The sequence below is a fragment of the Pipistrellus hanaki genome, assembly GCF_964339955.1.
Source record: "Pipistrellus hanaki genome assembly, chromosome: 3".
NCBI classification, from domain to species: domain Eukaryota; kingdom Metazoa; phylum Chordata; class Mammalia; order Chiroptera; family Vespertilionidae; genus Pipistrellus; species Pipistrellus hanaki.
Genome location: NC_140505.1, coordinates 146551559 through 146564029, shown reverse-complemented (window position 1 = coordinate 146564029; position 12471 = coordinate 146551559). Strand labels below are relative to the sequence as shown.

Genomic DNA, 12471 nt, shown 5'->3' with positions numbered 1-12471 from the left:
TTAAAAGAAAATTGCCCATTTACTTTGCACTGAATTGCAGAAGAAAAGTACATGCTATTTTCTCTTCTTTAAAACACTGTCAACTTCTATGCTTCTTGAATATTTATTCAAACAATGTCTAATTGGTTTTGGATATGGTAAATGTTCCAAAGCAATCCACATACTACAGTGCTGGACTAGTTGGATTAAACACCTCTTAATATTTTGACCATTTAGCAGATTTAAGGTGACAGATGAAAAGTTCAAAATTACATAAAATGCTTTTAATTATTTTTATTAATGCCTATTTTTGTATTTGTAATTAATAAGATTGTCTTCTTTCACTTTCTTTTAAACATTGGGTGCATCTTGGAAAATCATTCAAATAAAAATACAAAAGTATGTACTGGTAACTTAGCAAAGTTAGTAAAAACATAAAAAGAAATAAAAACTACTTAGAAATATTTCCAATTTCTTCTGTGCTTGAACAGAAACATACAGAAAACACAGTTTAAAACTGAAAAATGCTGCCATGTCAACACTCACAGAAAAAGGAGGATTCCGGTGTTTGCCAGGGCAAAGGCGAGTCCCAGAATCCCACTGCCCATAATGGCGTTGCTTAGGTTAAACACAGACATGCCTAATGAGGTTGTTCCTGGAATCTGAACAAAGAGACAAACATTCACACTAAGCAAAACAGTCCCCAAATATGTTAATCACACCAAAGCCTTTTAAAGCACTATTAGTAACCAACACAAATTAAATTCAAGAAAACCTTCCTTAGTGGTTTAGTTGATTTTTAATGGGTTTCCAGAGAAAATGCATAGCATCTGAGGAACATTCTGGTGACTATAGATAGCTATGCCTTTGGTACTATGCTCCATGAATTAAAAACATCTGCCCCAATTTATGTGATTAAAAAATAAGCATACTTCTTATAATGACACTTACGTATTCGTCACACTTCTTTTTTTCCAAGTGGCTGTTTGTGAGACTTCTTCTGCTTTCGCGGTCGGAAATAAACTTGCTGTAAAGACACGTGTAATACATTTAACATCACGGTAGTGATTGAAGCTTAACGTTTTATCTGAGTGATTCATTACTTACCAAAACATATTACACATGAAAACTTATCAATCTCATTCAAATCATTTCAATCAGAAGACATTAAAACATTGTATGCAATGTAAGTTAACGTTTACGTAGATTTTTTTTCTAACTACAAATCAGATAATGTCAAAAACACTCTAATGCTGTCATGTAAAAGAATAGCAGAGGCAGGATTCCTTCTGAGCTCCCAATTCCTGGAGTACAAAGTTATTAAATGGGAATACCCTCTCCCCTGAAAAAAAGGAAATGACCCTTGCTCCATCAAATATTGCTTCAGCACCTGCCATAGGCAAGTCACCAGACAAGGTGATGAGAGAGACAGGAGGGTATGTACTACGGGATGCAGCCACTGAGCTATAGGAGATCAGCAGAGGAAACTATGGTGGTGGGGGCAGGGCATTAGGCCATGGGTAGGGGCAGAGCTAGGGCTTTAAGAAAAGGAGGGAGTTAGAAGGCGAGTTTGAATCCTCACTACCTAGCTACAAGGCCCTAGGCTACCTCAGTTTCCTCTGTGAAAGGACAGTAACACCATTACATTATTGCATGGCGCTCTTGGAAAAATAAAATCATCACTACAGCTCCAGGCATAGACTAGGAGCAACATGGGGGGCGTGGGACTTGAGCTGGGATGGGAAAGATTCAGGCAGGCTAAGTGGAGTAAATTGTCTACAAATACATAGAAGAAGGAATTCAGAATGCTCTCGGAACCATATTTAGCATTAACATCAGAACTTTATGGCCTAAATCTTTAGTTTAAAAAAAAATTCTCCATTAAACCCTAGGTGGCTTGGCTCAGGGGACAGAGCATTGACCTTTAGACTAAAAGGCCCCAGGCTCTCAATTCCTAGTCAAGAGCACATGCCTGGGTTGTGGGCTCAATCCCCAGTGTGGGGCGTGCAGTAGGCAGCCGATCAATGATCCTCTCTCATCATTGATGTTTCTATCTCTCTCTCCCTTCCTCTTTGAAATCAATAAAACTATATATATATTTTTTGTTTGTTTGTTTGTTTGTTTGTTTTGTTTTTAAATATATCTTACTGATTTTTTTTTACAGAGAGGAAGGGAGAGGGATAGAGAGTCAGAAGCATTGATGGGAGAGAAACATCAATTAGCTTCCTCTTGCACACCCCCTACTGGGGATATGCCCGCAACCAAGGTACATGCCCTTGAGGGGAATCAAACCTGGAACCTTTCAGTCCACAAGCCGATGCTCTATCCATTGACCCAAACAGTTAGGGCAAAACTATATATATATATATATATATATATATATATATATATATATATATATATATATATATATTTTTTTTAATTCACCATTAAAAAAAATTAGTGGTATTGTCAAAGTCCATTTGTTGGCTGCTTGTATTGTAAAACATGTTAGGCATGCTGTTTCCTCTTCCAGAAAGTTAATTATTTGGTCTTAGTATGAACTAATCACAATAAGTGTTTCACTAATGAAACACTTACTGTGATTTCACTAATGAATGTAAAGCTGAACTATTTTAAAAAAGCATTCATCTTTAAATTATACATTATATTTTCACACGCTTTTTTTTTTTTGAATAATGCTATCTTTCATAAGAAACCATTTTCAGTGAAAATGTCATCAATATTGGCTTAATTTACCTATCTTTTTCATTTTTAATCTAAGGGGATCTGGCTTCTCCCTGGCATTACCTTTCCAAGTTTGCATTATTTTGCCAAAATAAACCCCAAACAGGCAAACTTCCTGAGACCATCACCTGGTATGAGCAGCACAATCTATGGTTTACTCCTTCAGCATCCGCCTTTGCCTAGCACCTGGCCACTCACTGTGAGAGACCAAAAGGAAGATGAAGGAAAAACACCTTTGTCTCTGAAGGAGGAGAGACCACACTGGCTAACACCAGAACAGGAATGCCAGGCTGCACAAAATTGAGATGAGATAAGGAATCCAGAGAAGGGAAAACCATTATTGGAAGGGATTAGCCAGAAGACACTGAAGGCCAGTGACCTGATCAGTAGGATTACAGGGAAGGACATGATGAAAGCAATATTTTGGAGGCCAATCTGGCAGTTATAGAGTGTTTGGCCCTTTTCTTGCCCTTAACACAGAATTGAGGGTCACAGGCCTGGCTAGAGAGAGGCAAGGAAAAGCAGCCTTCCTTTTCACACAAGCAGCCCAAGGTAATGCAGCTGCTGGACTTACCAAAATGAAATCGATTTCCAAAATAAAAATTCACTTGGGCCTTGGCCAGTTTTGCTCAGTAGAATATCAGCCCTTGGACCTAAGGGTTGTGGGTTCGATTCCCAGTCAAAGCACATGCCTCAGACCTGGCAGGAGCACATACATGAGGCAACCAATCGATGTTTCTCTCTCTTTCCCCCTCCTTCCTCCCACACTCTCTCGAAATCAATGGAAAAAATATACTCAGGTGAGGATTTATATATATTTTTAAAAAGCCATTAAATAAAAGACTGTACTTAATCAGGCTAATTTTAATAATCAACTCAAGTCAATCAAATATTTATTCAGAAAGTCCCCCATTTGCCTTTCTTGTGGAGGGACTTCTTTTCCATAGAGAATTTCTATTATTTTTAAATTAATGGAATAGCCTAAACATTTTCAAGCAATCTGAACCAAACACTAGCAAACCGCCTGGAGCAGATGTAAGCCCCCTGCCTGGCCCCATGCCCCAGGATTGGTGGCAGAAGACTGGTGGGCCAGGAAGAAAGAGGTATCGCCATTGTAACTCGACAGGCACTCAGGAGGGTCAAACACTGTCACTGTGCATCGAAAGGGGAGGAAGAGGAAAGAATCAAACAGAGTAATGGTGGCGCATTAAGACATAGGTCTTTTTATTTTTTAAAATATATTTTATCGATTTTTCACAGAGAGGAAGAGAGAGGGACTCTCTACTCAGAAACATTGATGAGAGAGAATCATCGATCAGCTGCCTCTTGTGGTGTCCCCTACTGGGGATGTGCCTGCAACCAAGGTACATGCCCTTGACCGGAATCGAACCCGGGACCTTATAATCCAGTCCACAAGCCGACGCTCTATCCACTGAGCCAAACCGGTTTCGGCAAGACATGTTTTTTTTTTAAAGTAGCATCTAGTGCATGGAGTGGGAATAAAATAGAAAGGGAGAAAAAAGAAAAGATAAAGGAAAGGGAGAGGAGGGGAGGATTGCCGGCTCTTCCCTGCAGAACTTCTGCAGGATGGGGATGATGAAACTGACTCACAGGGCTGTTGAAATGAGGAACTATCAAAAAGCACATTAAAATATGTTATATCTCGCCGAAACCGGTTTGGCTCAGTGGATAGAGCGTCGGCCTTCGGACTGAAAGGTCCCGGGTTCGAGTCCGGTCAAGGGCATGTACCTTGGTTGCGGGCTCGTCCCCAGTGGGGGTGTGCAGGGGCAGCTGGTCGATGATTCTCTCTCATCAATGTTTCTAGCTCTCTGTCCCTCTCCCTTCCTCTCTGTAAAAATTCAATAAAAATAAAAAAATAAATTAAATTAAATATGTTATATCTCAAGAGTCTCCCTGATTTGCCTCTTCCGGTGCACTTTCTGCAGCAAGACCTAATAGGTTTTCCCAAAAATCTTCACTGGCTCCCCTACTGAGACTTTTTCAAGTGTAAATCCCTCACCCTGCAATTCCTGATGCTGCTGAATCTGACTTTGCCTCAATGTCTCGATCTCAGCTCCCACCACTCAAAATGATCTTCCCAAGAGGGGGTGAGGACTGGGACAAGATTATGATCTTTCCTGGAGACCGGAAAACAAGCAGCAGTGGGAATCCACCGCACCTGGGGAGAGAGACCCTGTATCCTCTTCCAAGCCAGCACCTTCCTGCCAGTTCGAAGCTTCATCCATGAGCCTTCTGATACTCTGGTTTGAGCTGAATTTCCTGACTCCGACCTACTTACTACTTTTTCTGTGGCACATACTGTGCTACTAAACTCATCTCCCACCCAGAGTTGCTATATAGTGCTCTCAGCCCCTCAGCTCCTTCTTAAATGTACCTACCCATGCATTAGCAACTCAGAGGAACCTTTCATAAACCGAATACACATCTTCTATTTAGGAATTAGGGAGTAGCTTAGGCTGCAGGGAAGTCAGTTTCAGTAAGAAGGAAACAGAATGAATAAAGAAATCCTCTTTATTCTCTTTATGATATCTCCACCCACTTTTTCTTCTCTTTAGTCTTTAAATCTCTGCTTTTGTATTTCAGAAAACTTTTTTTAAAAACAAAATAAAACCAACCTTTTTAGTAATGGAAAAGTCCATTCAAAATAAGTAGGTCAAGCAGCTTATCACAGTTTCTGCTATCTTACCATTTAAAAAATGCAGTTGTGTGATAAAAACCACGGACTTCTGGCAAAGAAATTGAGTTAAATTTATCTTTATTCACTTAAAAATGGGCTATGGAAGAAGATGTCTTTGACATGTGGTCTCGGGATGATGAAAGTATTATAAAAAAAAGAGTTTTCACTGGGTTGGTCTGTATCCACAAAGAATCATCCAATCAACTATTAGGTAGCCAATTGTTCTGAGAACAAAACCAAACAAAAACTGACAGTGGCGGTCAGGGTGACCTTCAACAAACAAAGCCTTCAAAAGGAGTAGGTGTTTTACTGAAATGATGTGAAAGGAGGCTGAGCAATACAGAGCAGTTATTTAAAACCAAAAATAAATCAACATCAACAACCATCGAACAAGGATGGGCAGTACAACAGAAAGCTATTCTTCCTAGTTTAATCCCCACCAATCAGATTCTTACTAGATTATAGTGTTCTATTTGAGGTTTCCTCACACAGAAAAGATCAATGGTTGTACTTAGAGGACCTATCCCAGTTCTTTTCCTGAAATTCTAACATTCTATAAAAAAAACGAAAAGAGAACAGGAGGAAAGAAGCAAGTAACAAAGAGGCTGGAGAACACGTAAGATTTAAAGAAACAGCAGGCATTTAAAGGGAAGACGGAGAGGTAAGCAAAGCCGTTCTGGTTAGATAAACTCTGCTGAAAACGGGAGAAATCCAGGTTGTAACAGGAGCTCTGAAAGCAAGGAAACAATTTTCTGACATAAGAACTGATCATCAGAAGGTGATGGAATCTTCTTAAGGATTCTCCCAAGTGATATAAATATATAAATTTAGCAATGAACTTTGAAGCATATACAGGGACAAAAATAAATAAATAAATAAAGGCTGATGCGGGGTGGGGTGGGGGTGGGGGGGGTAGTGACAAGAATTGCCCCAAATCCTTTTAAGAACAATTTTAACGAAGGACTCTCAAACTTTGTTAGATGCTGCCTGGGCCACAGCAACAATAACCTCACAGAGAGATGAGAAGAGTAAATAAATATGAAAATATGTGAATATTTGCTTAGATACAGTTAGGATAATCTACTAATATTCCAACAGCTTTAACGTAACAACCATCAGCAATATTCCAGACCCTAAAACATTATTATTCCTTGGTGTAGACAAAAGAAGTGCCTGCCAAAGAAAGAAGATGCATTTTTATTGATAAAGACTCATCTCACACTAGAAGGCTTACTATTAACAGACACTTGCCAAGCACCTTCCATGGATCTTCTCGTCTATTTTCACAATAATTGTATTGGTCAGTACTATCATGAGCCCCATTTTTAGAGAAATTAAGTAACTTGACCAAAGTAACGTTACTAATAACAAAACCCCTGAGCCAGTATTTGAACCCAAACTGGCTGATGGCAGAGCCTGAGTTCTTAACCTACAAACAGTAACACATCCACTATTCCCCGACACTCCCAGGAAGTAAGGTATTTTTTACCATCCCGGTTCTCACAGGCATGGAACTGAAGCTCAAAGGACAAGATCACACAAGACCTAATCGATAGAGCCGGGATTCAATACAAGTCCAAAAATCACACCACTTAACTACTGGCTCTCTCCTGTGTCTGTCTCTGTTTTCCTCTCTCGTTTAACAAGTATTTTATAACTTCCACTCTGTATCAGGCACTGTTATCTATCATTTCAAGGTGCATGAGATGTGGAGAGGATTCCTCCTCTAAGGAAGCTCACTCCTCAGGGAAGAGTCTAGAGTGCGGTCCAGGGACCAGCAGTATGGGTATTACCTGGAAACTTGCTAGAAATTAGAACCTCAGGCCCCCTCCCAGATCTACTGAACCAGAACCTGCATTTTAGCAAGGTTTACAGATACTTCCTACGACACTAACATGTTAGTAGAACTCCCACTACTCCACCACTTCCGCCATCACCGCCACCACTCCAACCACACCACAAATAAACAAACAAAAATGTTAGCAGAACCGGTCTAAGTGGACATTTTGAAAGGTTTTGCTGTTCCAGGTACAGATTTCTGTGACTATAACCCAAAACTTAGGGCATGAAATAAACCTACCGAACTGGAATAGGGGCAGGTGTTCTAGTGCCCAAATGGCTCTATTTTTGCCTAAACTTAAAATATTATTCTAAGAATAGGGGAGTTTCCAGGCAGAGCTGTAAGCTAGATGCCAGGTGATCAGAGATCAACATTTGTTTTCAACATTTTCTCTAGTTTCCTAAAAATGAGGAACTGTTACACAGAAGTTCCCTGTTTCAGGGGCTGGTTCCCTTAGGTGCATACAATTGAGCTTACCTTCAATGTGAAAAAGCTACAGGAAGAATGAGAGGTATTGCCCAGCTGGTGTGGCTCAGAAATTGAGCATCACCTATGAACTAGAAGGTCATGGTTTGATTCCCGGTCAGGACACATGCCCGGGTTTCAGGCTCAATCCCTAGTGTGGGGTGTGCAGAAGGCAACAATGATGTTTCTTTCTCCCTCTTCCCTCCACTCTGAAATCAATAAACATATATGAAAAATAAATAAATAAGCCATAACCAGTTTGCTCAGTGGATAGAGCGTCAGCCTGAGGACCGAAGGGTCCCAGGTTCGATTCCAGTCCAGGGCATGTACCTTGGTTGTGGACACATGCCCAGTGGGGGTGGGAGGTGTGCAGGAGGCAGCTGATGTTTCCAATTCTCCATCACTCTTCCTTCCTCTCTGTAAAATATCAATAAAATATATTTTAAAACATAAATAAATAAGAATGAGAGGTATTTAGGTGTAGCTTTTGCAGCAATCATGGTGGAGATCATTTCTGATTTTTATTTATCTTTTTTGGCTTCTTGGCATAATATGTTGTTTCTAATTTTACTTGTCCTGGAGCCAAACTAAAGAAAGGCTCATGAACTGTGCCAGTGAAAGAGGGGAGGTAAGATAAAGGAGGAAATAAATGCATCACACCGCACGGGCAGCAAAGGAACCAAATTCTGCAAAACAAGGAGTCAACACCAACAGCAAACCTGCTGGACCAGCCCACTGTCTGGGTCCCAGTCCCAGAAGAGGTGACGTGCCCAGGTGCCCACGTCAGGGGTGAGGATGGTCATCACCTCAACAAACGGGATACTGTTAGTAAAGAAAACTCTTTAAAATCAAATCCAGTCTCTAAACTGAGTATTAAACTGACTCCCATTTTAAGGTCTCCAAGGTCTGCGTTGCTTTGGGATGGAAGCTGTGTTATAAAACCAAAGTGTCCTACTTGTGAAATGGATGGGATCCCAAGCGCCATTAAGTGGAGGCCAGCAGTGACTGCAGGACAGTCCAGGAGTACAGAGTGTAAATTAGCGCTGGCAGAGTTTAAGTGAACTAGCTAACGCCTGAGCATTATAAGCAGAGGCAGGTGGATAGAGTTGAAAGACTAGAACTTCAGATGAATCTGTGTATGCCCTTGAGCAAGTTATTTTATTTCTCTGGACCTCACTTTCCTTACTTGTAGACGGAAATTTAAATAATTTCCCTATTTGCAAAAGAATGCTTTGCATGATGTTGCTATAAGGATAAATGGCAATATATGTAAACACAGCTGGCAGTCAAGAAATGTTCATTATGCCCTGGCTGGTTAGGCTCAGTGGATAGAGCGTCGGCCTGTGGACCAACGAGTACCAGGTTGGATTCTGGCCAAGGGCACATGCCCAGGGTTGCGGGCTCGATCCCCAGTAGGGGGCGTGCAGGAGGCAGCCAATTAATGATTCTCTCTCATCATTGATGCTTCTATCTCTCTCTCCCTTTCCTTTTCTCTCTGAAGTCAATAAAGATATATTTTTTTAAAAAAAGGAAAAAAAAAGAAAAAGAAATGTTCATTATTATTAATCATCTGAATCAGAAAAGGTAAAAGAAGAGAACTTGAGTCCAACAATAAGAAATATCACAAAACAGTAAGTGATACTTGGGATTATAATGAGGAAGTGTCTGGATAGAGACTTAACCTCTAAGAACATTTAAGGAAGAGAAAAAGAAGAGGCAGGGCTGAAACTTCTGAGTGTGTGTGAATGACGGCAGCTCCCTCCTCTGCTGGACTTCCACTTACTTATGTACACACTCCATCCGAACAGAGAACAGACTACTGGACACTCTTCCTGATACGACGCCTGGTCAGGTGATGTAATGTTGTCATCTCCCTCAACTCCAATTTCCTTCTGACAACCCTCCACCGCAAGAACAATAGTGTAGCATCGTTACCGTTCTATTAAGGAGTCCTGCATACTCCCCTCACTTCTCCAAGCCTTTTAAGAGGCATCATGCTTCCAACAAGCCGCACCACTAGCTCCCAAGCTGGAGACCTTCCTGCTATGGGATCCACACGAGCGGTCATAACTCAGTAGGTCAGGGAATGCCCACATCACCAAAAACACAAAGACATTGGGCTCTACTCTTGGAAACTAAGAAACTCAGAACCAAACGTTCAGGCCAGCACTCTTCCCACCTGCCTCTCCACCTCCTCTCACTCGTGGCATCTTTTCTTTTCTTTTTAAAATATATTTTATTGATTTTCTACAGAGAGGGATAAAGAGCTAGAAACATCGATCAGCTGCCTTCTGCACACTCCCCACTGGGGATGTACCCACAACCAAGGTACATGCCCTTGACCTGGGACCTTTCAGTCCGCAGGCCGACGCTCTATCCACTGAGCCAAACCAGTTAGGGCTGTGGCATCTTTTCTTTTTCTTCTGCTACGTGTGCTATTTCTCTACTACAGTTTCTCATAGAGCCATCTGGGTTCAACTGCAGTTATTATTATTTAAAATCCGTGTTGCAAACGATGCTTGGAATGGTGCATTTGTAGTTTTAACACGGGAACGTTGGCAAATGAGACTTTGACCATTTCCTGGTTAAAAACGTGGGCAAGGTCAGACGACAGGACACATTCAGATGTGGGTTGCCGTGAAAGGCCAACAGTCCGTCTAATTCACAAGCACAGAGCTTCTGAGAAGTGAGGGCTAGTTGGGGTCCAGTGTATTATACATGTTTATTAGACTCAATTGAAAGATGGGAAAGGATGAATAAAATCCTTTCCTATTTGATTCATCTGCTATTGCAGACTATGCCCAACAGATGTCACATGAGAAATTCAAATTACATCCTCAAATGGAGCATAACTTTGGTAATGAATTCTTCAAGAGTGTAACTGAAAATCAGAATATTTCAGAGACATTTCTTTTACTGGATAGAAAGTGCTAGGAAAATACTCACCTATTTATTTGACCATTTTCTACTTCAGTGAAGTCATTAGAATCATTGCTGATGTTGTCATCCTCGGGCACTGTCATGTTTTGCAACTCGGTTAATTCGAGTCCACTTTTGAAATGCATCATGTTTTTCAAGTACCTGTCGTCAAAAACTTCGTCCAAACTCTCCTGTTTTGAGTGTATTTACAAGTGGATAGCAGCAAAAATATAAGCTTGACACCCCTAAAATATAACACGGTGAAATATAGTTAAACATATGAATATAATCAACTGATTAAGATGGTTTAAGTAAACAGTTAATGCAACTTTTACATTTTGCTACTCAGTGCATTAAAAGTAATCTTTGTACATCAAGTTACAAAGGCTCTATATTTTATGCCTTTCATAAATCTCCCTCCATTTTTAACTATAAAATGAGTTATGCCCCACAATCTTTATGCTCACATTTATAGGAATACCATGTCAGCTGCAGGCAATATAGATACTGATTTATAAAACTGTGTTTAAAATGAAAGCGAATTGGTTACTTGAATGCGTCAGCTGGGTACAGACCACAGAGCCACAAATGCACCTCTGGTTTAGCATTCCCAGTTGAATAAAAATGCAATAAGTGGCATCATGAAGGATCAACCACCCAACCCAGAGGTCAAATAGCAAAGGACAAATCTGTGTTTTGAAATTCAGCAGTTTATCCACCAACTGCAAGAGATTAATTCAATCTCTGCAATGAAATCACTCCATGGCAGGGAATTAGAGATTTAAAAATTCATACTCGGGGGATTTAGGTTAATCCTTCTGAAACTACATTTCCTCATCAGAAACAAAAGACTTGCAGAGCTCACATTTTCCCCCCTCGTGGATGACTGGGATTTAAATTTCTGAGGGGTCACCAATAGTATACTAGGAGGGAACCAAGTTTCAAACACATAGCATCACAAATCAAAAAGCAGGTGGTGCCCGGCTTGGGTTTGCTCAGTGGTTAGAGCATAGGCCAACACATCAAAGCATTGCCAGTTCAGTTCCCAGTCAAGGGCAAGTATCTTGGTTGCTGGCGGGTGGGTGTGGGAGGCAACCAATCAATGTGTCTCTCTCACATTAATGTTTCTCTCTCTCTGCCACCATCCCTCCCTTCCATTCTGAAAATCAATTAAAAAAATATCCTCAGGTGAGAATTTATTAAAAAAAAAAAAAATAGGTGGCAAGAATGGCGAATGGTTTCAAAAGTAAGGCTTCCATATGTGCAGAAACCTCACCGGGAGAATCTCAGTGAGGTGATGGGAACCATGGAATGAAGCAGAATGTCAATGAAAATATATATATTTATATATATTTTTTACCTCCAATGGTAATTGGATAATCCCTTTATATTTTTCTGATCCCGAATTTCATTAAGATGATTGCAGTTCAGTGTCAAAACACCAATGTGCCCATCTAACATTCTGCATATCTCAAGAAGCATTTGGCTAATTGATAGTATGTGCAGGACCCACAGGAAGTACCCTAGAAGGATATCTTCCCAGGATTTTCTTCTTCTTCTCCTCCCACACAGCCAGGCACACATGACTCCTTTTCATTCACACAGCCTCCTATCTAGAATGAAACCTCCCCAGTTCCGGGATCCTTTACAACAGCGTTTTTCAACCGCTGTTCCGCAGCACACTAGTGTGCCGCGAGATGTTGCCTGGTGTGCCGTAGGTGCAGACAAGACAAGAATTTTATAATTTTTCACTATTTTGTTTACTTAATATTTCATAATAAAGTAATTATAAAATACTTTCTTTGTGTTTATTTGATTCGTATTCAAGAGAATTACTTTATAT

General features: G+C 40.5%; 1 protein-coding gene across 4 annotated transcripts in view; it reads right to left on the bottom strand.

The window, feature by feature from the left end:
- The window catches only part of SLC38A1 (solute carrier family 38 member 1), a 70722-nt gene that overhangs the window by 37482 nt on the left and 20769 nt on the right, over positions 1-12471 (bottom strand). For all 4 annotated transcript variants that reach the window (XM_084876661.1, XM_084876663.1, XM_084876662.1 and 1 more), the window contains 3 exons: positions 10656-10873; positions 931-1006; positions 526-641 (listed from right to left, as the gene is read on the bottom strand). In XM_084876661.1, coding sequence (XP_084732787.1) covers positions 526-641; positions 931-1006; positions 10656-10777 — 314 coding nt within the window. In that variant the 5' untranslated portion in view covers positions 10778-10873. The remainder of the gene's footprint in view (positions 1-525; positions 642-930; positions 1007-10655; positions 10874-12471) is intronic.